A 27,000-nucleotide genomic window follows, 5' to 3' on the forward strand; every position below is an offset into this window, starting at 1 on the left:
TCTCCTAGAGTTCTGGAAAACTCGTTGCCTCTTTTGAATACTATTACTGTACTCAAAGTGTGCAGAGTAACTGTGTGGGGCATAGGATGCTGTCCTGGAAGAGATAGTTCAGTAGGAAGCCCCTCTGGGTTAGATGACAATCTGTGTGGGCAGTCTCTCAAGGAGCAGTTACCTCATAGCAATGTAATCTGCAGAAATATGTTGACTGCATGGATTTTTGCAGTCTGTTTTCTTTTCCTGCCACTGTGGAATCTGCTGCTTGATACCTACATATTGATAGAGTCACAGAAGGTTGTTTAGGTTGATCCTGTTTTGGTAAAATAGGAGAACATGTATAGGCTTATGTGTGATATTATTTGACTGAGAGGGTTCAAACTTATGTATGGAATATAAGTTTTCCAAGAGTAGAATAAGTCTAGGTAACATGCCAACTGCTCTGTGGTTTTATTTTTTTAATTACTATGGTTACTATGAAAGTTTCTACTTTCTGTTCTTGTTTACCTTAAGTGGAGAAACTAGAAATCGGAAAAAGCAAGACAGTTGCTGAAACTGAGTGGGGTTTCTGTAGCACTATGATGGCTGTTTCTTGCCACATGCAAATATTCTAAGATATTTCATCTGCAGAAGATACACATAGATACTTAGAAAAGCACAGGCAAAAAGAGACTTTTCCCTCTCTTCATATTTTGCTACCTCTGTTTTTGGTGGCTTATTGTGCAGACTTGGGGAAAAAAGTCTATAGGAGAGGATCACCAACACAGGATTGCATAGGCAGATTCCTGTATGTAAACAGAAAAGGCACTTGCTGGTCCCTGAAAAATCTGCTTGATCGCATTTCATAAAACAATTGTGAAAATCTCAATTTTCATTTGGTATCTGATGTTATGCAGTGCATTATAGATTTTTGGAAAAGGAGAGGAATTAGATGAGGTTATTAAAAGAGCATTAGGTTCCAATGAATATTCCCAAGTGGCAAATGTCAAAATTGAGATGAAACTAACAGATGTTGCTTAGCAACTACAGTAGTCTCTGGTGGCCACAGATGAATACAGTGTTTACAGTGCTGCTATAAAGCCAGTCTGTCTGAAGAAGGATGTCTAAAGAAGCTAGTTTTCCTCATGAAATTCAAGAATGATTTCTTGCTCATTCTGGTGAACCTTCAAACTGCCTTTGCCAGGGATGGGAAACAAAAACTTGGCAATAAAACTGATTTTGCAAATCGATGCTTTCCTAGTGGTAAACAACGCTTTCTATCAAATATTTTGGTATTATATTTTGTATTATAGCAGCAATAAGTTCTAGTATTTCTGTTCCTTGACTTGTCTTCAGAATTTGAGACAAGATTAAACTGAATTAGTTGTACATAGGATATAGTAGCAGAGCTGAGAGAAAAAAAAATTGTTATCTTTGAAGATAAGTTGCTTTCAATATTTTTTCTTGTTGCGTGAGCCATAATATCCTCTGTGACCTTTGTAGTGCTTCCTGCTGTACTCTTATTCAACTGTATTGTGCATTCTTAGAGAAATCTGCGAGCCCTACTGGCAGCAGCTTCATTTCTTATTTCCTTCACTGAAGGATTTCCTAGTGCAAACATAGTTTGAAATCTAACTTCTTAGTTATGCAAATTTTGAAATATTTTGAACATTCTTCTGAAATGAAATTTTGCAGGTGGAAGAAAAGATGAATAAATGGGATGTGAAGGCTGAAACCTATGTATGAAAGCACAGGCTAAATTTTTGGAGATTTTAACAGCAGTCATTTTAATCAAGTTTTGTAGGTGTGAGAATCTGAATCAAAAATGCATTGCATTGCACTTCTTCAAGTTTACCCTGATGTTTTTGTTTACATTATTTGAATTAAAAAAAACCCAAAAAAACAAAAAACAAAACCACACAAAAAAACAAAAACCAGAAACAAAAACAAACACCCACCCAAAAAAGTGTTATCTTTTTGACAGGCACTTTAAAGTCTTTGACAGTTGCTCAGTGTCCTCTAGTCTGGACTTCTGAAAATAAGCTTCCCCTTCTAGAATAGGATCTTTAAGCTTTGCAGTGCACCTTGCCCTTAAAACAAAGACATTCATAGTAGTGTTTATTTAATATCCTATTTGTCTACATTGTTATGTAAGATATTCCTAAATAAAAACAAATTCCAATGCATACCCTCTCTTTTGCTTCACCTTTAAATATTAAAACTACTATCTTTATCTGTTTGCATCTAAAGTATGTCATGCAACTTGAATTTCGTAAAATCCTGTTACGCGTGATATTCCTTGCTGTGTCTTCAACTATATTTCTCTATATTTTAATCAGCAGCGTTTACTGAATGAATGGTTTATCTCACCATGTCAGAACAGTAAACAGTCAAGAAATGAATTCAAGAAGATGAAAAATGAAGCTCTAATCACATTGGTTGACCAAAGAAATGGAGGTCAGATACTTGGAATTCATATCTCAGGTCTGATAGAAATCTGTCTCTTATATGATATAAAATAGACATTACGTTTCGGAAGCAGTCTTACTTCAGTTCAATCATTTTTTTGCATATATGAATAGACATGCCAAACAAGCTGAATTTGTTTTCCTGGGAGCAAGTTGGCTGGCTAAAGATTAGTTCACTTCTGCTTATGTCAGTCTGATCTATTGTTTGCATATATTTTTCAGATTGCATATACAAAAATTATATTTAAAACACTATGCAAATAAAACTAGATCCTTAAGTTCACAACCTGATTACCATCTTTTAGACTTTTCTTACTATAAGCCAGCTGATCGCATTTTCTCCAACTATATATAAATACAAAATACATAAAGTATATAAATATACTTTATATATGTATAGAACATATTCAAAGAGTACTTTTGTTTTTTAAATGGCTTAGCGTATTGGTAGAAGAATGTTTAGCTTGAAAGGTACTTCCTCAATTCTGCAGTTACTGATCTCTTGCTGAAGATGTCACACTTCAGAAGATCGGTGAACTCGTCATCTGTCCACCTTTAAAGGTCCTATTTCAGAGGGGTTTTTAATGTCTGGCAACTAATGATGATCTTTTGGTCCTAAAATCAGTCTTATAGGTAAGTTCATAGAATAGCCCAGGTTGGATGGGACCTCGAAAGATCAGCTGGTCCAATCTTCCTTGGGAAAGGGAGCCTGCATACTATTATGTAGCACCCTGTCCAGTCGCATCTTGAAAACTTCCAGCAATGGGGATTTTTACCACATTCTTCGGGTGATTGTTCCAGGGAATCATTGTTCTTGCTGGGGGAAAAAACAAAACAAAACAAAAACAACAACAACAAAAAAAACCCACAAAAAACCACCTTATATTGAGACAGAAGTTCTTCCTTTTCGTGATTCTTTACCCACCACCTGATTTCAGCCAAACTTTAAAGAAACCTTGAAGTTGGTTCCTACAAGCTTTATGAGAATTTCTGGTTGGATAGAAGTAGGAGGAATCTCTCAAGTTAGTGTTCCTACTGAGGTGGAGACAGGGCTCTTACGCAGTAACTTCTGTGCAGTAGCAGTCAGCTCATCAGCTGGGGCATGTATGACTTTGGACAACCCAGAGGAGGTGCTTTCTTTTCTTGCCTGGGAGAATTACGAAGCCTGTATTGACAAGAATAAATTTTACAGAACTGGAACAATCTCCTGTTTTCATAGTTTTGTTTGTCATTTTTTAAATGTGAAAATACATAGAAAAGGCTTCCTGATTTTGTGTGTGTATGGTTTTTCTGCCTCATAATTTTTTTCTTATTCATAACCACCTTTTATTGTAGCCTGCAATGGTATCAACAGAAACAAAGCTTTTTCATTTTGCTTTTATGTTCCTGGGTGGTACCAGAGAATAGAAGCATAAATGGTTTTACATTGCATCTTTTGGAGTCACTGTGCTCATCTTTGTACTCCTTCTCTTTAGAACTGGTAGTACTGATCTGTCCTGAGAGGGTGCTATTCAATAGTGAAAATAAAATCTGTGCCTTGGTGGCACTTGCACATTACTTCCATTTGTATTTCAGCTGTGCTAAACATAAATTTTTGTTGGAAGAAGACTCAGGTTTAGTTATCTGGGCATATCGTGGAAAATGATAGAGATCAGTTCTTTAGGTTATTTCCACTGCAGGTTTCACTGAGAAATTTGTTTGGAAAGGTACTAATGATCACACTGTTGATTCTGAAGAATCTGATCTAATGCAAGACCTGGTGTTACAAACTGAGTTTGGAAAGTAACTAGTTTACTGGTGGTTTACCGTTGTTTTTAATCAAGACAGGCATAAATGAAATGAAAGTAGGAGGGAACTGAGAGTCACCAATTGTGGGGTTTTTTTTCTTGTTGTTTGGTTTTATTTCTAGGCTTTTTGTCCGATCTTGAGTAATCCAGTTAGTACTCTTTCTCTATGGCTCAGTTCTCCATCAGTGAAGCAAGTGCAAGATAGATGCATTCAGTAGAGAGAAAAGCCAGGTCGGTCTTAGCAAAGGAGTCATAAAGTACTAACCGTAATAAAAGTAAATTTGACTGCTTGCTCACTCTGGTCATAATTAAGTTTTTTCATAACGCAGTTAGAATTAAGATTTCTGTCTCCTGTCTGTCTCTCTCTCAGTTCCTCCCTTCCCCCTACCATGTTTCCACTTCCCCTGCATGAACTATGTGGTTTTCTTCTTCAGTAGTCTTAAGTCTGGAAAACATTTGGTGTTCTAAATGAATTGTGTGTGAGGACAAAAAAGATAACGAAGTAAAACAGCTTTGTCTAAAATTGTTGTTGGAGAGAAATTTTACCAACTCTTTGTATACATTAGAATTTGTTTTCATCTGTTTAACAGCATTTTTGAATTGCTGTTGAATTCATGCAAAATTTATTGTCTGTAACCTGGTTTGGCACTTCAATCTACCTGGACTTGTGCAAAGCTTTTGACACTGTCCCGCACAACATTCTTCTCTCTAAATTAGAGAGTCATGGGTTTGATGGATGGACCACTCGGTGGATAAGGAATTGGCTCAATGGCCGCACTCAGAGAGTAGTGGTCAACGGCTCAATGTCCAAGTGGAGACCGGTCACGAGTGGCGTCCCTCAGGGGTCTGTGTTGGGCCCGGCCCTCTTCAACATCTTTGTCGGTGACGTGGACAGTGGCATGGAGTGCACCCTCAGCAAGTTCGCTGATGACACCAAGCTGTGTGGTGCCGTTGACACGCTGGAAGGGAGGGATGCCATCCAGAGGGACCTTGACAGGCTGGAGAGGTGGGCCCGTACCAACCTCATGAAGTTTAACCAGGCCAAATGCAAGGTCCTACATCTGGGTCGTGGCAATCCCAGGCATAAATACAGACTGGGTGGTGATTGGATCGAGAGCAGCCCTGAGGAGAAGGACTTGGGAGTACTGGTGGACGAGAAGCTCAATATGAGCTGGCAATGTGCTCTTGCGGCCCAGAAGGCCAACCGCGTCCTGGGCTGCATCAAGAGGAGCGTGGCCAGCAGGTCGAGAGAGGTGATTCTCCCCCTGTACTCTGCCCTCGTGAGACCTCACTTGGAGTACTGTGTCCAGTTCTGGAGTCCCCAACATAAGAAGGACATGGACCAGTTGGAGAGGGTCCAGAGGAGGGCCACGAAGATGATAAGAGGGCTGGAGCACCTTTCCTATGAGGACAGGCTGAAAGAGTTGGGGCTGTTCAGCCTGGAGAAGAGGAGGCTCCGGGGTGACCTTATAGCAGTCTTCCAGTACCTCAAGGGGGCCTACAGGAAAGATGGGGAGAGGCTGTTCAGGAGGGCCAGTTGTGATAGGACAAGGGGTAATGGTTTTAAAATAGAGGGAGGTAGGTTCAGGTTGGATATTAGGAAAAAATTTTTACTATGAGAGTGGTAGAACACTGGAACAGGTTGCCCAGAGAGGTGGTGGATGCTCCATCCCTGGAGACGTTCAAGGCCAGGTTGGACAAGGCCCTGAGCAACCTGATCTAGTTGGAGATATCCCTGTTCCTTGCAGGGGGGTTGGACTAGATGACCTTTGAAGGTCCCTTCCAGCCCTAACCATTCTATGATTCTGTGATTCTATTCAATGTTTAAAATTCTTACTTGAGGATTCAAGGAGTGAATGTGATCAGTTGAGATGAGAATGATCATATCTAGAATATTAGATATGACAGGCTGAGAGAGTTGGGGCTCTTCAGCCTGGAGAAGAGAACGCTCCAGGGTGATCTTATTGCAGCCTTTCAGTACTTAAAGGGGGCCTACAGGAAAGCTGGAGACAGACAGGGTGTGTAGTGATAGGACAAGGGGCAATGGATTTAGACTGAGAGGGCAGATTTAGACTAGATATAAGGAAGAAATTTTTCACTCAGAGGGTGGTGAGGCACTGGAACACGTTGCCCGGAGAAGTTGTGGATGCCCCATCCCTGGAAGTGTTCAAGGCCAGGTTGGATGAGGCTTTGGGCAGCCTGGTGTAGTGGAGAGTTTCCCTGCCCCATGGCAGGAAGGTTGGCACTAGATGATCTTTGAGGTCCCTTCCAACTCTAACCATTCTGTGATTCTATGATTAATTGAAAATTATTTTAGTTTTATAAACATGATAAAATTTTTACATGCCTTGTTTGGGATATCGATATTCAATACCTGGTTCAAAGACAGGTGTGGCTGCAGGTAACCAGCAAAGGAGAGAGTCATCTAATCCAAACTAGTTTGCTAGTAGGTGTATTTGCAATGCTGTGCTCCAAACTTTTATGTGTTATTGTTTGAAGCATGTGTCCCCAAATGGTCAGATCGGTCATGGGATACTAGTTCTCCTGAGATGGGAAGGCTGCATCAAATATACTGCATTACTGTATTTATAGCTGACTTTTGGCAACTTAGTGCAGCTACATTATGGTTTGCTTAGGTTAGCTGCTCTTTTGTTCTGTATATTTTCAAATTATTTTGAAAGCTATAAACCTAGAAGTTATTTTAATCCCTTGATACTAAATGCTGATAAGCTGCACAGGATGGTACGTTTATTACTTGTTTTTACTGTGAAGTCATACTGTACTGTGTAATTGAAAACCACAAATGATTACTTGTAAGCTGTCTTTAATACTTAGTTAAGAGGTTTAGATGAGCAAAAACTCCCAATTGTTTGATCTATGTGAAGCAGAACTAGTGTTTGTGGAGTTTGTTTATTTTTTTCCTAATACGGTTTCTCAAGATTGCGCTTTTTTTTTTGGTTGTTGTGGTTTTTTAGTATTATTTTCAGGAAAGAATAGGGCCAGGGAAATCAGTTTTCTGTCTTTGTAGTGAAAATGATTGAGGAGGTGAGAAATGCTTTAATGCTGTCAACCTCTGCTAAAGATTAGAAATTTTCGTTTGGATTTTGGGATAATCTGTGACCCCTTAAAGGGTTACTCTTCTGTGTTGGTCTTTGTCACAAATGACTATTCTCTTTGATTATCAAATGCAGACACATGAATTTTTTGCAGGTCATGTTTATGTAAGATGTAATTAGTTTTAGGCTAAGCCATTTCAAGCTTCAATAGATATATTCCCTTAAGGATAGTCTGGCACACTAGACATGGATTTTTTTTTTTTTTTTTCTCACAAGTCTGACCTTTTTAGTTGATGCAATACTCAACTTTGCGATGATGACACTTTGTGCTTATTTGGGATAACTGAATATAAGTAGAGACATCCAAACCAGCTGTGGGTTATAAATACACTCTTCCTTAATTGATTTTCCTGGTATGCTTAAAATAGATATACCAAGTCACTGATTTAGTGGATAATCTAAATAGGTGAGTGAGTAGAGAATTTCCACAGAAAATTTCTACATTTTCAAATGTGTGTGACTTTGGCTTCACATGACCAGGAAAACTTAGAAATGTTACAGAATAAAGTTTGTCATCTAATTTAAAGTACCAAAGTAATACTTACTAATAACATACTTGATTACCATCAGGTCAGTTGGCCAAAAGTTTAGTTTGTGTATTTATATGAGCCACCACAAATAATTTTTTTTTTTTTATATAGAGAATAAAATGTTTGCACATACTGCAGGATGTCCACTGAAATGCTTTTAAAGGGATGGGATAGTATGGGTTTGCATATTTTCTGTACTAATACTCATGGTATTGAATTCATAATACTGAGTATAATTAACATTTCTATCTATAATGGAGTGCATGAGTCTGGAAATATTTAAATAAAATTTAATATTAGGAGCTTGGTGTTGTCCATAGAGCAGAGGCAAATTTTGTCTCCTTTCTTCTTAATACTCTGTCCAAAAGCTTGGCAAAAAGATACTAATGAGGAAAGAGTCTCTTACACAGTAACAATTAAATCTAAGGTATTGCTTTGGTCAAAACAACTTGGGCAAATGGAGTATAGTGAGATAAGTCAACTGACTATGCAGCAAGTATAGTGAGAAAAGGGGAGTATGTTGAAGGTTCTAGAAAGGAAGAATACAGCAAGAATCAATACCATTTCAGGTAACTTTGTCATCAAAACCCCTTTCAAAACTATTTCTGTTGTTCTGAACTACATGAAGAAACCATCTTGTGTTTGTCTGCTTTCTCCTGAACTTAGTTTAGCAAAGTCAGTCTGGCAATCTGTGTCTGCAGAGCTTGTTCTAAGCATGCTTAAACTGAAGAATCATCTTTGCTATGGTTGCTTACATGTTGATTATGAAACATTTGAAGTGCAGTTTGGGTAATACCTTGGGTAATTCTTCTTACAAGTCTTTACAAGTTTGAGACATGTGACAAATCTTTGCCTAGCAGCAAATACAGAAAAAATAACTGTCTGCTCATTGACCCAAGAGAACTTAATCTGCCTGTACACTTTTACTAGGGTAAATAAATCTTATTCTATTGTATGTTTGGTATAATAAGAAATTGACTGCCATAGAAATTTATTAGAGTGACTGCTTATCATTGTGAAAACGTGAATTACCTGCATTATCTAGGGTTTTTAGCATATTAATACAGTGGGTTACCAGCACTGAAAGCACACTTTTTTTTATTTTTCTCTTGTATCTAGTAATGAACAGGATGTTAGGTTGATAAGTTCTGGTTTTCAGTTCTCATCCTTCCCCAACTTTAGTTTTTTTCTTTTGGAAACATTTAGCCTCCGATTAATGAGTAACTGTCTTGTAGGCAGAGGGGCACAGTCACTAGTAAAATTTATTGGCTAACTAAAATCTATGGAGTAAGTTACCTTTCCTTAAGGAGAATGCTTGTGGCAAAGAGTTCTAACAGTAGGTATGGGTAATAAAGATTTCGTATTCACAAGAAGCTCTTTTTGTGGTTTTGTGTGTTCTTCTAATGTTATTTTGAAGATTTCTTAATATCTAAATTTTTGTCTTCCTTCACTTGTAACTTTCCTATTGGGATTTCTAGCTAACTTTTGTGATTCTGTTTTCTTGAGTCATTCAAAAGCTATCAACTGCTGTTGTCAAGTGGTTACTCTGTACCCATCTGCGTTGGCCACTTTTCTTTCATTATTTAATTGTCACTGCCTTGTAGAAAATAGGTTTTTACATACCAGAAGTGCTTATCTATACCTTACATATCAGATGGTGCTTTTCAGGCTGCCAAAGACCTGGATTAGGCAGCTTTACACGACCTGTGTGCATTGGATGCTGCTGTCATCCCTCTCACTATGTTGGTCTTCACCTGCCTTTAACCAGTTCCATGAAATGGAAACCTGGGGGCAGATGTGGTGGATAGAAAAGTGCAGGAACCTCTTTACTCGTTTCTGCTGCAGTCAAGAGTTTATGCTGTCAGTTCAGTAGTACCAAAAATCAAACTTGTGTAGGTGATACCTGTTTTGTAGGTTGAAAATGGTAAAATGCTGTACAGGTAGATCATTGCTGAAGTAGATAAATGTTCTATTATTAATAACATAATAATTTTAAAATTGTATGCTTTACTTACCCCATTTTATATTTAATTTTTATTCTCAAGATGTCTTATCTATTTACAGAGTTTCTTTTCTTGGTTCAGCCTGCTCATGTTTCCAAATCCCACACTGTCTTTAGTTTGAGTGTACAAATTGCACAGGTGTGTCTCTGGTGAGGTGTGACTTGCCAACGGATAACTCGGGAGCCAAAAATCTAGCATAAAAGTCCACATTTAATGAGGATTCGATGACGTCTGTTGCGGATGTTGTGGATGACTCGATTTTCATGTCACCAAACTGACATGAGAGAGAGTCAGGGTGAACAGTCAGAGTAAGAAGGATGATTTCTGTTCCTGCTGGCTCAGAAACGAAGGCAAGAGAGATCATGTGCAGACTGGTAATTGGTTTGATTTGAAAAGAGAATGACTTAAGTTTTTTTTTATTATTTAAAAAAAAAACAACAACCAACAAACCACCACCAAAACGCTGAGATAGTTAAATGTGCCATACTCCCACGTAATGGCTCTGCTTTTGGCACAAGACTAGAAGATTGGGTGTCCCTTCGTTCCTCGTGTTTGCAGAGCGGCTGGTCCTCTGCGCCTCCTCCGCAGTGGCAGCGCCGCGGGTGCCCGTTTCGGGCGGAGGACCACCCGCACGGCGTGGCGTGTTCTCTTACGTGCATGACGTCACCGTCGGGGAGGCGCTCTGTCGCGCCCCGTCTGAGTGACGCGCCCGTTCTATTTTTAGACGGTTGCCGGGCAGATTTGCGCAGGTCTCCCGGTATGGCTCCGCCTCGCCGCTGCGGATTGGTTTATACAAAGCAGCTCTGCTGCAACCAATCCCGAGCGGGTATGCAAATTTCCCGGCCATCAGGCAGGGGAAGGCTCGATCTGCCGGGCCAGGAGCTGGTGAAGGGACAACATGGATGCAGGAGCGTGCTCCTGGCCTCCCTCCCACACTTGCAGAAAGAACATCCATCATTTCATGTGGAAAATAAGCAAATAGCCTTCCTGCCCCCAAAACCCAAATATTATAAAAAGTTCCTAGCAGGCTTCAATGAAATTAAATTATGAAACAGGTGGTTCCTTCACATACTTGAAGACCTACCTCCTCCAATCCTAGGTGATGCGCTTGGTGGGAGTTCAGCAGTGAGTTCTGTGTGTGGAAGGACTGGTCTGAGAAAGGAACAAGCAATCAAGGCAGCGGGTGCGCTGGCTCTCCTGAGAAAGGATATCTTCCCTAGAGGAAATACTGATAATACTTCATAATACAGACAGCAGGTTCCCACCGCCAACTAGCTCCATTTTAAATTGTTGCTTTTTTGTTACTGTAATATGCAAATGAATATTTTTCATTAGAATAGTGTTATTCTGCATTTTATCCTAATAGAAAACTTGTAAAGATACCTCCCTTAAAAGATGCAGTTCTGCATACGTTAGTGATACCTTCTTAGAGCTGTAGCCGGTTGAATTTTCACTTGAAATTTCACCTGTAAAAGGACAACATGCTCTATTTTATAATGCATGAACAGAACATAGTGGCTTTTTTTTAAGGACTTTTTTCACAGAGTTGCTTATATATTTTGGTCTGTATGTACACAAACAATTAATTCCAGTTGTTCAGGTTTTAAGTTTGGAATATCAGAAGTTGGATAAGTTTTTAATTGTAGATGTATTTTGGCAGTTAGTGTCTGCTTCTATGGAATTATTAGCTCCTCCTCATGTTTAAAGATAATGGTAACTGTTAAAATGCTGTGCTGAAGATGGAACTGCAGCATAACATTTAAACTATGCATAATAAAAATATTTCACAAACATATCTTAAAATGCACAAATTCAGCTTTATATAAAACTTCAGTAAATCCGTTTTTTTCAGAAAAATGAACATACTTAGTGCTTTTGCTTGAGCAAAAAAAAAACAATCTGTAAGAAAGCTGAATTTTGCTGTTACTGCTATTTCAAACAGCAGTACTTGTTTAGTGTTTGGAGATCTCACAGCTGAATTGAAAGCTTGTGTTTTGAGTTGTTGATAAAAGTTCAAATCTCTAACACTTGTGGGAAGTAAGAAAAGACAGTTTCTAGCACTCTTGCTCTGGCCGAGTTCCACTCAAGCAGTTTTACTGGTTTAATGACCTAAATGGCTGTTAAAGTTTAGTTTACAGAAAAAGACAAAAGTCGTCTGGGAGAATGAGCTTAAGCCTCAACTGCTAAAGAGCAGGGTGTTTCTGAGGCATTTGAGTTGCTTGCATAAGGCTGACAGGAGCATGTATTTTATTTAAAAGTTGTCTAGGGAAGATTCTCACTTTTTTCTGCTCTTCTATCTTCAAAAGTATGCATTTTATATGCGTAGTAGTTATCATAGTATAAATTGATGAACCGTGTAAGGACAATTCTGCAAAACCACCAGCAGATGAAAGATCTTAGTTGTGTAAATTGGTTTGACAGTCCTTTTTTCCCTGAGGATTCTATTTTTCCCACAAGGCATGGCAGCCTCATGGGAAGAGAACTCTCAAATTACTAATTTAGTATGAGAAATGGTTTCGTGAGCCAAAGCCAAAGGCAGTATTATGCTCTGGAGGTAGAGAAGACACAGGACAACTGCTTAATTCACTGTGACACCAAAGTGACGAGAGCATAGTTCAAGCTTGTACATGCAGTTGTCAAACAAGTACAGTTCACAAGCCCACATGACCTGTTTGAAACTCTACTGTGAATTTACTCAGGCTTACCAAGCCTGTAACCATACGTTTGGGTGGGTTTTTTTCAGCATAGATGCATGTGTGGACTTAATGTCTGCTTAATGTACTGGTTCTTCAAAAGGCAGTTTGCAAGGGTGGGGGAGAACGGCCTGTACGTTCAAGGCAGAAGTCGTAGCGCACTCATGAAAAAGCACCAGTTTTGATGCTTCTCTTGGCACACCAGAAAAGCATGGGCAGTGCACGCTGTTTGAAGAAAGGAAAAGTTACCAGCTGCCATACTTGAACCAGGTTGGATCTCATCAGTTTTTTCTATTCTACATTTATCACAGAAATTCAGTAGTCTTAAAATAGCCTGGAAGTGCTCCTGCACGTTAAACACCGAATCCTTATTGCGGCTGCACTTGTGGGTTGGTGCTTTTGTGTGGCTCCAGGTCTCAAACTGAAAACCCGTAACTCTTTTCTTACGTCATTTACCAGACGTTTGGAAAATGTTCTTAGTTTAACGCAAACCAGCCCGCCTGCGCCGTGGGCCCCCGTGTCCGTGTTCTTGTCCTTGCCGGCGGCCTCGCGGCAGTCTGTTGCTGGGTAGAATTGAAGGAGCTGCTGTCTGATTGGCTGCCGTCCGGCTGGTCCTTCCAGCCAATCGGTTACGAGGCTCGCCTCCGCGCCCCCGCGGTGCCGAGGCGCGCGGGCTGCCGGCGCGTCCCGCGGGGAGGGGCCGCGCGGGGCCGCGGCGAGCTCCCCCTCGGGTGCGCTTGCGAAATTACAGGGCTCCGCCGCAGAGGAAAATGCTGCTTGTGTCTTAAACCGGGAGCCTCGAGACTGGATATTAAACACGAGGGGGAGGGAGAGGGGGGAATAAGCTGAAGATTTTTTTTTTTTTTTTTTTTAAATTACAGTGGACCTTGTTTTGCTCTATGTGCATTAGGTGAAATAGGACAGGATGGTGACATAATTTTTTATCAGAAAATGGCACATTCTTTTTTTCCCCACTTTCTTCAGCCAACACTAACATAATTTTAGTCTAAAAGGGAGGAAAACTCAAATCATCTGTGGTGTGCTAGAAGAAATACTATTTGCACTTATATCCTCGGTTTTGTTTATTGCATTTTAAAATAAAGGCGTAGTTGTATGTGGATCTCAGTAGGCTCGTGGTGTGTATCTCGCATTCGCTCAAATAAGTAGACTTGTATTAGAGGTAGAAAAACAAGTTATTGGCGCATCATTTTGGCGCATGTTCTGCAAGAATAGATCACGGACGTTTTTGGTTTATTTGTTGTTTGTTTTTTTTTTTTTCTTTGAAAATAGTTTTTAAATTTCTGACAATTTATATCAACATTGCTATAGAGGATTTCAACTGAAAACTGCTTTTTATGAACTACTACTTTAAAGGTAGGTTCTATTCACCGCTTTCATTCTCTGGGACTCTCCATCTAGAGCAAAATACTTCTGACCATTTCCTGCCTCGCTTTCCTTGATTTGGCTATTCTGCATTTTAACTAGACTTGCATATTTTAGCACTGACATTCATGATCAAAGGCTTTACTTCCTCCATGTAGTTCTTGTGCTTTGGCAAATGTTTTATGGTTGTGGTGCTTTTGGCTAGCACTGCATGCACTCCAGGAACCCTGTGCCAGTGCTGTTCTAGAATGATGATATTATGCAAACCCCATTGTGGGCTATTGTTTAGATTCCAGCTTCCACCCCCCCTCCGCCCCATGTTTCCGTGACCTTCTCTTTGTCTGCTGGCTGTTACCAGGCAGGATTCAGGCAGCTGCTTGCTGATTGGCTAACGTTTCAGGCAGCTCTTGGGTGCTCATGTGGGCACACGATTATAGGCTAATCCATAGCAGCTGAGCTAATAACCTTCCTTTGTTACTGTAGAACTGCAATCTCCGTACAAAGTAATAATAATAAAAAAAAAAAAGGAAATAGAGAGGAAACTTTTTAATTGGCTGAGAGGAGTACTTCGTGTATTCCTATCTGCACTGGCACATTTTGGTTTTGCTGTGTAGCACACATTTGGTCATGAGAGAGGAATTTTCAAATTATATTAGAGGGAGGGGCCTAATGGTGTGTTTGTGTCTCTTGTGCTGAAGTATATGTAATATCAAGCTTCAAAGCAAAAGAAGAATTTTCATAAATGATGTCTAAACAAATATACGCAAGGTTCACGTGTGGTGTTTCAAAATTGATTATTGTGTTTAAAAAAATCAAAACAAAAAAGTGACCCAAAACCTACCACCTTATTTGCAGTATTTAACCCTTACACACTTAACTCTGCATGCAAGAGTCGTTTCACACTGTTCTGTACAAATGCCTTTCGTTGAAATGTAAGATGTCCCTCTTCATTGGCTTGGTGCCTGGGCCACTCATTTCCTTCTTGTGACTTGGTCACATGATGAGTGAAAACTGAAAATACCGAAGCATCAGATGAGGGAAGTGCATAGCAAACATAGCTAAACTTTGTGTTAAGTATAAAGGAAGACTACCAACGTACATTCATTTAGAGCACGGCTAGTTTTAAATGTTTTATTTGTGCAAGACCGCATGCACGTAACTTGCTCTGGAGTTGTTCTTTGAAGGGCAACCTGTTTACCTCTTTGAAAGACTAGGAAGCAGTATTTATGAAATGGCTGCTGATTGGCTTGCACTGGTATGACCAAACCTGTCTGGACTGGTTACCGATTTTTTTTTTTTCTTCTTTTATTCGGCTCTCACATGAGATCTGTTACTTGGCTGCAGTGTGCTCCCTTGTGGGTATGGCTGGAAACGCTTTAAGGCTGATCTGCAGTGAAACATGATATTTAGCCATTAATCAACGTTTAGTTTTCATCTTTTAATCTCATCGATGCTTACAATTTTGTCACGGTAGCTTTTATTGGATATTCTTTGATTGCAAAAGATTGTGGGATTGAGCTGAAAATATGCATGAGTTGCTCTAACAGCCATCTAACAATGGAATTTATGAGAAGTCTTTTTTTCATACAGGTTCACAGTAGAACTGCATTAGAGCTTTGCTTTTAAACTAGATTTTGTGTAACATTCTAAGATACAAAATAAACATAATTTTGAAATATATTAGAAATTCAAGCTCATTCATTCAGTATTTTTTAAAGAAAAAATTAAGGATGCATCAATATAAAGGTATTCTGATGTATTTTTTTTTTTTTAAGACTGCTATTCTCGGCAAATTTAAAAAGGAAGTGCTCTTCATTTTACTCTATTTTATGCTAAAATATGAATGAAAGACTACTTAGATGATTAAGGAAACTAGAGCAGAAAATATTAATTTAAGTTATATTTTATGGTTACTCAAGTGATGCACTTATGAATTTAAGTTGTCTGTGAACGTTTTATTAATCTGTTAGTATGTCTTTGATCATAGGAAAAGTAGGATTGCGAATTTCGTAACATAAGAATTTTTAAATTCTGGGTAACGCTTATAAAAGAAAGCATTGTAGTCTGGGAGATAAACTACTTGCTTGTCTTAATTTTGCTATGAAGACCCTGAATCCTTCTACTACATTAACAGAAGAGTCTCGCTAGCTGGTCAGCTGTTAGGAGCCCTTGGAGTTGTTCAAGGTTAGCCAAGCCTGGAATTTTGTATTTTATTTTCCCAATTGGCTCTACAAGTCATACATCTGTAACAGCATGCATGTTGGTTGTAGGGGATTGAATACATGGAACGTGAGTATGATGATCAATACTCTATTATGTGACAGTCTGATATATGCTTTTATAGTGATGTGAGAAAACGTGTTTTACATTCTAAGTTCTTGGGAAAAAGGAAGGGATGTGCTTTCAAAAACTGCACACACACTTCTGAAATACTATGGATTTTTATATGCTTCTCCTAACTCCAGGACTAGAATTACTGTGTTAAATGTATTCTCTTCTGGAGGAATATGAAGATACTGTATTTAACATGTAGACAGCTCTGGAGGGACATTAGCAGTTTACCTGAAGTTCATATTTCATCTGACTGGAAATGGTTATGTGATGAGAACATTTTCTGAAAACAAGTAAACTGAGATTTCAGATCGGTGTTTCTGTAAATGTTATATTTTGCTCCCACTAGTGGCAATGCAGTAATAGACAATACTGTTCAGAAAGTCTAGTTCAGACTGGCAAAAAACCATGTCTTAATGGTATTATTGAGAGTCTGTAAATAGAGCTGATACAATTTTTTGTGACAAATTGTTCCTCTGTTCCTGAGGTGTGAGTCAAAGCGTTATTTAAGCACCATCAGTTACTCAAATACAAGGATTCTGGATTGTCATGCAGAAAATAACTGAAATAATTAGGTTAAATTCTCTAACGAACTATTCAGCTCTTCACGAGAGCGCAGCCGTTAATCCCGAAATTTTCCGTAATTGATGGGGATTATTCCCGTTCCGTAAAGTGACCGTAAGGTGCATCCAGCATCTCCACCAGCTCGATGGACTGGATACAGGTTGCCCAGAGAGGTGGTGGATGCTCCATCCCTGGAGATGTTCAAGGCCAGGTTGGACCCTGGGCGACCTGATCTAGTTGGAGATATCCCTGTTCCTTGCAGGGGGGTTGGACTAGATGACCTTTGAAGGTCCCTTCCAGCCCTGACCATTCTATGATTCTATGAAAGTGAAAAGGAATCTCAATGTGACATTAACAGGAAATGCAAAACAGGATTTTTTTTTTTTTTTTTTTTGTAATCATTGCTTTCTATTTTGCCCATATTTTTGTCAGGTCTTGTTAACTAAGTGTAAAAGAAGCCTTAGAATTGTAAAACACAGCATGTTACGATTGTAAGGTTTCAAGTTTGTCTTGATAGTTGAATTCATATTGTACTTCAGAATATATATTTGTATTTTACTGTAGAATGTTCTAGTTGGGCAATGCATAATTGTTAAATGATTTCCTTCATAAACAAACTTCCAAGTAAACTAGGGAAGATCCAGCAGAGGACTACCAAAATGATAGGAGACTAAAGCACATAATCTAACAGTGAGATGCTGAGGAAGCTTGACAACTTTTATCTGTTGAAAAGAAGGCTAAAGGACAATCTTACGGCTGCCTAAACAAAACTTGTAGGCAAGGTTGGTTACAAAGAGGGTAGAGCCAAACTGTTACTTAGAGGCTGCGGAGTGTCTGTTTTATGAATTTTGCCATTAGGTTGTACAAAACTGTTGCTGATCTGAGGTAGTGTTGTCAGTTAGTCCTGCTTTTTTTAAAATCAAAAAATAAAAAAAAATTATACCCTGCCCGAAAAGACAAAATGCAGTTTATTAATTAATTTCTCAACTCTGTGAGTGAAAGTGAATTGGGGGAAGACGCAAAATAAACTGTACTAAACATTTAAAATGCATCCTTTGTGTAATAACTACTTATCTGGTGCTTCTGGAAAAAATAAAATTCAGATGGACATAACTGCCTGATATATTTTTCTTTCTTTTTTCTACTTGCTGTAATATCTTTTAACTGCTGTTACCCAAATGAGTTTTTGCATGTTTGAGAAACTTAAGCCACATCCTAGACGAGTAACTTATGATGGTGTAGTAGCTTCGGTAGAGCTAAATTGGTTAGCGTCAGCTGATTCAAGATCTTAGTTGCTGAGTTTCGTTTAGACCATAACAAATTCCTTAACTGCTTTCTGCTTCTGAACAATGTTATCATATCTAATCCTTTAAAATTGGGTCCTAAAACAAGACCATATGGAGAGAAAAAAAATCTGGATTTTTTTTGTTTGTTTTTGTTTAATGAAAACAAATGAAATAAGATTTTGTTGTATTTCAACAGAATTATTTTAACTTCCTAGGTGATACTGGATTTGACTCTATTGATGTGATAAAATAGATTTTCAAACATTATTTTTCTTTTTTTTTTATGTTAATGTTCTTAATTTTTCTTAATATTTGCATGGGTGGATGGAATGAATAAAAAGACAGAGGGCAAATACATCCATTTTCCTTGAAAAAGAAAATTTTTCTAAAAGGAGCTACAAAAATGGTTTTTATGAGCACAAATGGTCTTAGTAAATTATCACTGCAAATTGAATGATGCTGCTCTAAAAACCCAAGTTCAGTTCACTGTTGTATAAACATGAAGGATGAAGGTCTGTTTTATCTGTGCAGAAGAAAAAGGTATCTTAATGACATATTCAGCAATTCTTTCAATGCATTGGAGTTCTCTGAAAAGTTACGTGTTATAAAAATCTTGTCATTTACCCCAGTTGTTAATTGTATCTGAAACTCCTGAAATTACATAGTTTTAGAAAGATAAACTAACTGTAAACTGATGGACAAAGTGTCCTGGTTTTGGCTGGGAGAGAGTTAAATTTTCCTCCTAGTAGCTAGTACAGTGCTGTGTTTTGGACCTGCAATGAGAATAATGTTGATAACACATATGTTTTAGTTGTGGCTAAGCAGTGCTTACACTAAGACTCATCAGTTTCTCATACCACCCTGCCAGTGAGGAGGCCAGAGGTATGCAAGAAGCTGGGACGGGACGCAGCCGGGATGGCTGACCCAAACTGGCCAAAGAGACATTCTGTACCGTATGATGTCATGCTCAGTATATAAACTCGGGGGAAAGGTAGTCAGGGGGCTGCTACTCGGGAGCTGGCTGGGCATCAGTGGGTGGGTGGTGAGCAGTTGCATTGTGCATCACTGGTTTTGCATATTCTGCTTCTTATTCCTTTCTTTTCTGTCCTATTAAACTATCTTTATCTCAACCCACAAATTTTACTACTTTTGTTTTTCTGATTTCCTCTCCCATCCAACCGTTGAGGGAAGAGTGAGCAAACAGCTGTGCGGTGTTCAGCTGCCCGCCAGGTTAAACCACACCACCAAGAATATTTTTTAAGAGAAGAGATGCTGCTGGCACTTACATTAGCATAATACCTGTTTCTAGCTAGCAAACCTCATTGTGTGGCTTTTTTATAGTAATACTGTGAGACAACTGGTCTAAAACATGTAGTCAGAATATTACTGCATGTCCTGGTTTTGACTGTGACAGAGTTATTTTTCTTTTTAGTAGCTAGAATAGTGCTGTGTTTTGGATTTAGTATGGGATTTGTTATGAGAAGAATGTTGATAGCACACTGGTGTTTGTTACTGAGATATCAAGGACTTTTCGATTTCTCATATTTTGCCAGCATGCAGGAGCATGGGGGGAGCACAGCCAGAACAAAGGGCCCACAATCTCTAGTTTATGATTTGAGTTTAGGCTTAGGATTGAGGCCCAAATTGGCCAATGGAGTATTCCATATCATACAATGAAGCACCCAGTATGTAGACGAGGATTGGCCGGGAAGTTTGGATCTCAGTCTTGCGCTTGCTTTTTCTCTCTCTCTTCCTCTGGATCTCTTTTGGGGGCTCTTGCTCTTCTGGTTTTGAAGTCTCAGGACCTCTCTGTTTTGGGATCGCTAGCTGGGATAGGGTGGGCGTTGGTCATCGGATCGTGAACAGTTAACACTGTACATCCCTTGTTTGTATGTATGATTATTGTTATGTGTACTATATTATTATTATGTGTATATTATTATTACTATTTTTATCATTATTACTTTTAATTTATTATATTATTAAATTGTTCTTCTTCCAACTTATAACTGTCCTTCCCTCTTCCCCTTTGATTCTCTTCCTTATACCCCAGGGATGGGGGTGGGGGAGGGTGAGTGAGCAACTGCATGATTAAACCACAACTACATAATGTTGTAGGGTGATCTCAGTGATCTTCACATACACGTGTCTGTGCAGCATATGTAGAAACTTGCATTCACTTTTTCTGAGGACAAACAAAATTTAAGTGTATCGTTGGGTGTTTCTTTGGTTTTGTAGGTACAGTTAAACAGGTTTGCTTTAAAATGTGCCAAATGTTACAGTCTTTCTTAGGAACATTAATGTCATGATAAAGAATTGTTACCTTCACAATTCTTTCTGAAATTTTTTTAGAGTCAAGATGGATAGCGCAGATGAACCTCAGAAAAAAGTCTTCAAAGCACGAAAAACAATGAGAGTAAGTGATCGCCAACAGCTTGAAGCTGTCTATAAGGTTAAAGAGGAGCTGTTGAAGACAACTGAAGTTAAACTGTTAAATGGAAAGCATGAGAATGGAGATTCTGATTTAAATTCCCCTTTAAGCAATACAGACTGTATAGAGGACAAGAGGGAAGTTAATGGTGTAGTAGACTTGTGTGTTAACTCTGAAGAAGAACGAACAGCCTCTGATGAACTTAGTGAAGTGAAAAGCCCTGAAAGTAGGGCAGGGGTCAATGAAATAGAACCTAAACCTCTAACACTGTCTCCAGAGAAGGTTATTCCTGAGCAAGATAAAGAGACTGATACTGCTTTAGCTTGTGAGGCTGAAAATGGAGTGCTTGGTAGCAATAAAGATAACTTCCATGAAGAAAATAATACAAAAGATCATTTGGACCAAAGAGAGAATGACATCCCATCAGAAGGTGAAAGTAAATCATTCTGTGATATTAGTGACCCTTCTGAAGAGAAGGGAGAAACAAGTGACTTAACTATTAATTCCAGTTCATCTGGTGAGGAAAAGAGGACTGAAGAAGTAACTGTTGAAGATGCTGTTGGAGAAGAAGCCATCTCTAGCAGTATGGAAGCTGACCAGGAGCCAAAGGACAAACGAGACAGCACTGCAGGTCTTTCTGAAACTGCTGTTCAGAAGACAATAGATGAGCCAAGTGACGATATCTTGGACAATACTGACTCTATGGAAACAGATGAAATTATTCCAATTTTGGAAAAACTAGCCCCTGCTGAAGATGAACTGAGCTGTTTTTCTAAAAGTTCTCTACTTCCAGTGGATGACACAGTCCCAGATTTAGAAGAGAAAATAGACAACTGTTTGGGTTCACCATCCAAGCAGGAAAGCAATGAAAGTCTGCCAAAAGAGGCTTTCTTAGTACTGTCTGATGAAGAAGATCCCTGTGATGAGAAGGAGGAACGTGCTGAAGTGATACTACCAAACAAGTCAAGTCTTTCAGGTAAGAATTTTCAAAATTGGTAGTTTTGATTCAGATCTGGGATTTTGTTCATTCCTTAGAATGGCACACTTACGACATGTTTCTAAATCAAAAAGGCAGTCTTGCCCACCAATTCTGTGTTACATAGTCTTGCAATTTTCAAGGATGGAATTTGAGCCCCAGAAGAAAGTGAAAGTATCACCGAAAAACGGTCATCTTCGAGATGTGGTTTGTTTTGGTTTATTTCCTCATACTTTTTGCAAATTGGGATGGGGTGGTAGGTGGAAGAAGAGGAAAGATGAGTAATTGCTAGACATGGAACAGAAAGATTTGTGGGAAGATAAATTTGTTCGTTTGCTGTTCTTGAGGGAAAGAGAGGCTTTCAGGTTTCTTTAACGTGCAAATAAATAGCAAGAATGAAAACATGCTGGTAATCCAGGCATGCCACAAGTCCCATTTGTTTCAAATTTGTTTTTTTCACCAGAAGACAGTATTCATGAAAAATGCAAGTCATGTATGGTTTTCATGCCGTATAGCTTCGATCATTTAACCCATAGTGGGTTTTATATAACTTTTATCTGATGACTATGCCAGCTGATTAACATTTGAAAGCATTAAGTGTTGGAAGCTGATACTTCAGTTTCTTCATGTAGTTATCAGAAGGGTTTTTTTATGTTGAACTGAGTGGATGTTCTCTATAGTCTGTAATTGTCACACAGTTTTGTAAGCATATTTATTTTTTTGACATAGGCCACTCATTGTCATACTATTGCACTTCTGAAAATAAAACAGATTAATGATTTACAGAGAAGTTGACAATGCTCTTTTATCTGTAATTGAGAAATCTGTTGCTTCAGATGTTCTTGGATTTTCTTACACACTCATCCCCTATACAGTTTTTTTTTATGAAATTATGACCATGCTAACCCAAATGTGTTTAAACATGCTTGACTGGGTAGGAATTATAGAATCATAGAATGGTTAGGGTTGGAAGGGACCTCAAAGATCATCTAGTTCCAACCCCCCTGCTATGGGCAGGGACTACACCAGGTTGCTCAAAGCCTCATCCAACCTGGCCTTGAACACTTCCAGAGATGGGGCATCCACAGCTTCTCTGTGCAACCTGTTCCAGTGCCTCACCACCCTCTGAGTGAAAAACTTCTTCCTTATATCTAGTCTAAATCTGCCCTCTTTCAGTTTAAATCCATTGCCCCTTGTCCTGTCACTACACACCCTGTCTGTCTCCAGCTTTCCTGTAGGCCCCCTTTAAGTACTGAAAGGCTGCAATAAGATCACCCTGGAGCGTTCTCTTCTCCAGGCTGAACAGCCCCAACTCTTTCAGCCTGTCTTCACAGGAGAGGTGCTCCAGCCCTCGGATCATCTTCATGGCCCTCATCTGGACTCGCTTTAGCAGCTCCATGTCCTCCTTGTGTTGGGGACTCCAGAGCTGAACGCAGTATTCCAGGTGGGGTCTCACAAGAGCAGATGGGCAGAATCCCCTCCCTCGACCTGCTGGCCACACTTCTTTTGATGCAGCCCAGGATACGGTTGACTTTCTGGGCTGCCAGCGCACATTGCCGGCTCATGTTGAGCTTCTCATCCACCAGCACTCCCAAGTCCTTTTCCTCAGGGCTGCTCTCAATCCATTCTGTGTCCAACCTGTACTTGTTCTTGAGATTGCCCTGACCCACGTGCAGGACCTTGCACTTGGCCTTGTTGAACTTCATGAGGTTTGTATGGAACCACCTCTCCAGCCTGTCGAGGTCCCTCTGGATGGCATCCCTTCCCTCCAGCTTGTCCACAACACCACAGAGCTTGGTGTCATCATTAAACTTGCTGAGGCTGCACTCGATCCCACTGTCCATGTCATCAACAAAGATGTTAAATAGCACTGGTTCCAGTACTGACCCCAGAGGAACACCACTCGTCACTGTCCTCCACTTGGACATTGAACCCTTGACCGCAACTCTTTGAGTGCAACCATCCAGCCAATTCCTTATCCACCAAGTGGTCCCTCTGTCAAATCCGTGTCTCTCCAATTTAGAGACAAGACTAATACTTTTCTTGTCTGTGTGGGACTATACTGGGACTGATACTGTGTGGGACAGTATCAAATGCTTTGGACAAGTCCAGGTAGACGATGTCAGTTGCTTTTCCCCTATCCATCAATGCTGTAACCTCATCATAAAAGGTCACCAAATTAGTCAGGCAGGGTTTGCCCTTAGTGAAGTCATGTTGACTGTCACCAATCACTCCTTTATTTTCCATGTGCCTTAGCATAGTCGCCAGGAGGATCTGCTGCGTGATCTTGCCAGACACACAGGTGAGACTGACTGGCCTTTAGTTCCCTGGGTCTTCCTTTTTTCCCTTTTTAAAGATGGGATTTCTGCTTTTCCAGTCATTGGGAACTTCACCAAACTGCCACAACTTCTCAAATATGATGGATAGTGGCTTAGCAACTTCATCTGCCAATTCCCTCAGGACCCGCAGATGCACCTTATCAGGTCCCGTGCACCTTCAGGTTGCTTAGATGGTCTTGAACCTTATCTTCTCCTACAGTGGGCAGTTTTTCATTCTCCCAGTTCCTGCCTTTGCCTTCTGTGACTTGCGCAAGAAGAATCTAGGCCTTTTCTACCATAAAGATTATGGATGAATTTGCCAATTATAAATAAAAAAATAGAGAAACATATTAGTATTTTGTTGGGAACTTTACATTAAAAATACATTGTTTCATTTCAGAGGTAACTTTGAGGCATTCTTTTGATTTTAAAGCTAACCAAATCCAGAAGTGAATCTTACTGTATTGTATAGTAATTCAAATTTTTGCTCTGAAGGTATCTTCTGATTTTTTTTTTCATCTCTGCATTCTCTCTGTGTCATACTTATTTCTCTCGCCTTCCTCCACATGGTTTTTCATAATTATTCTAAGTTTACTAGTCAAAATTGGACTCTTACGAGACTTTTGTGGATCAGCCTAAATAACACATGGGTTTTTTCTTCTGTTTGTAGAAGAGATGGAGGAGGAGAGAAGAAAGGAGAGTGAAGAGGATAAAGAAGGAGAAGAGGCCCACAAAGAAGAGGAGAACCACACAGAGAGAAGTACATAACGTTAAAACTCTTATGCTTCACTGATGGCACGTGTTAGAAATATACAGTTGTTGAGGTTGGAACAGACCTTTGGAGATTGTCTAGTCTAAAACCCCTGCTCAAAACCGGGTCAGCTAGAGCAGTTTGCTCAGAACCATGTCCAGACAAGTTTTTAGTATCTCCACAGATGGAGACTCCACTACCTTCCAGTGTTCCACTTCCAGTGTTTGAGCACCCTCACTGTAAATGAATTTTGCTATGTTTGAGCAGAATTTCCTGTATTTCAGTTTGCATCCATTTCTCTTGTCTTTTCACTGGTACTCACTAAGAGTCTTGCTCTGTCTTTTTTACTCTCCATCCATTAGGTAATTTGCACGCATTATAAAATCTCCCCTCACTGACTTCTTGAGCTGAATAATGTCAGCTATCACTGTCTCAGTCCGTAAAACATTATGGTGGCCCTACACAGCACTGTCTTCGGTATGCTCACATCTGTCTTGTATTTAGAGGCCCAGAACTGGATACAAGACTCAAGATTCAGTCTCACAGTGCTGATACGAGGGGAGTGACTACCTCTCTCGACCTGCTGGCAATACTCTTCCTCAGGCAGCCATGGATGTTGTTGGCTTTCATTGCCAACAGGGCACATTGTTGGCTTATTCAACTTAATGTACATGAAGACCAGCAGGGCCTTTTCTGCAAAGCTGTTTTCTAGCCAGTCAGTTCCCAGCCTGTACTAGGATATGGGTTTATTCCTACCCACATGTAGCACTTTGCATTTCCGTTTGTTGGACTTCATGAGATTTCTGTTTACCTATTTCTCCAGCTTGTCAAGATGATTCTGAATGGCAGCATAACCGTCTAGTGTAGCAACCACTCCTTCCAGTTTTGTGTAATCTGCAAATTGCTGAGGATGTCCTCTATCCAGTTATGTAGGTCATTATTGAAGGCGTTAGTGTTGGTAACAGTATCATCTGCTGGTGTACGTTACCAGCGATGAGCTCCAACTGGACTCTGTGCCACTAATCACAGCTCTTGGAGCCCAGCAGTTGAGCCAGTCCATTTATCTAGGCCATAGATCATGAGTTTGTCTCTGAGGATATTTTGGGTGTCAAAAGCATTACTAAAGATAAACAGTATCTACTGCTCTACCCTCATCCACCAAGCCAGTCATCTTACCGCAGAAGGCTATCAGGCTGATGAAGCATGATTTCCCTTTGATTAATCCATTCTGACTATTCCCCATCGCCTTCCTAACATGTTTAGAGATGAATTCTGGAATTACTTACTCCATCAGATTCCCAGGGATTAGGTAAGGCTGACCATCCTGCAATTCCTTGGGTCCTTCTTGCCCTTCTTGAAGATTAGATGAAAGCAAATGTCCCTCGTGTCCTCAGGAGCCTTCTGCTTTTGCCACAACTTTTCAGAGATTGAGAGCGGCCTTGCAGTCACCTTAGCCAGCTCCCTTGGCACTCCTGAATGCATCCCTCTGGTTTGTTTAAATGTTAACTCAATGCTCCGCTACCGACAGCAAGTCTGCCTTTGCTCGAGACTGTCCCACTGGTCTCAGGGAGCTGGCATTGCTGAATGCAGGTCTTCTCATCTAAGTAGAAGGCATTGAGTGCCTGGGTTTTCTCTGTGTCCTTTGTCACTTGCTTCCCTGCCTTGTTCATCTGGGGGAATGTATTTTCCCTAGTTTTCCTTTTGCTGCTGATATACTGGTATAAGCCTTTCTTGTTGCCCTTCATGTCCCTCACCAGATTCAGCTTAAGGTGAGCCTTGGCTTTTCTAACTCTATTCCCACCTGCATCGTGCCCTTGTCTTTGTCATATGTCACCTGTCTCTAGCAGATGGGAGTCTCCATCCCCTGCAGACAGGGAGTCACTTGCTATTAACATTTGGTGCTACTGCATGGCTCAGGCTTAGCCAGTTCAGACATTTCACTGGGCACAGCTCCCAGCCCCATATCTGCTATGAGGGCAATAAACCAAATCTGTCCTTGTCCTGTACATCTGCAGGCAGAGTGGCAGCTGCTGTCCTGGTGTTTCCAGCCTTCGTCATCATGGGAGTCTCTGTTTCCCATCTGGATAAGCTCAGGCTGTGACTGTACCTCCTTTGGTACAGCTGGGAGTTGCAGTTCTTGAGGCTGCAGGATCTTGGAGTGTACCCAGTCAGTCTGTTTGTCATCATTTCTGATGCTGTGCCATCCCCTGAGCACCTCCCATGGCTCCTTTAACTTGGCAACACAGCTCTCTCACTAGTTTGCACCTTCTGTAGCCAAGAAGCTCATCTCCCTCTTTCATAGCCTCAGCCAAAATGAGAGGCCCTAGATAAACCCTGCAGCCCAAGACCTGTGAAGCCGTATCTTCTCCCAAAATTGCTCAGTCTGAGTG

At 40.0% G+C, this 27,000-nt stretch overlaps 1 protein-coding gene across 9 annotated transcripts in view; it reads left to right on the forward strand.

Annotated features, from left to right (window-relative positions):
• ATF7IP (activating transcription factor 7 interacting protein) overlaps window positions 1–27,000 on the forward strand; it is a 105,944-nt gene that overhangs the window by 36,068 nt on the left and 42,876 nt on the right. For 7 of the 9 annotated variants that reach the window (XM_086610991.1, XM_086610998.1, XM_086610993.1 and 4 more), the window contains exons 2-3: window positions 20,487–21,541; window positions 24,530–24,619. In XM_086610991.1, coding sequence (XP_086467117.1) covers window positions 20,494–21,541; window positions 24,530–24,619 — 1,138 coding nt within the window. In that variant the 5' untranslated portion in view covers window positions 20,487–20,493. Of the gene's footprint in view, window positions 1–13,831; window positions 13,945–20,486; window positions 21,542–24,529; window positions 24,620–27,000 lie in introns of those variants that run through there. The other 2 variants (XM_086610992.1, XM_086610997.1) reach the window with 2 other exon arrangements.

This window comes from Tauraco erythrolophus, chromosome 4 (assembly GCF_009769465.1).
Source record: "Tauraco erythrolophus isolate bTauEry1 chromosome 4, bTauEry1.pri, whole genome shotgun sequence".
NCBI lineage: Eukaryota > Metazoa > Chordata > Aves > Musophagiformes > Musophagidae > Tauraco > Tauraco erythrolophus.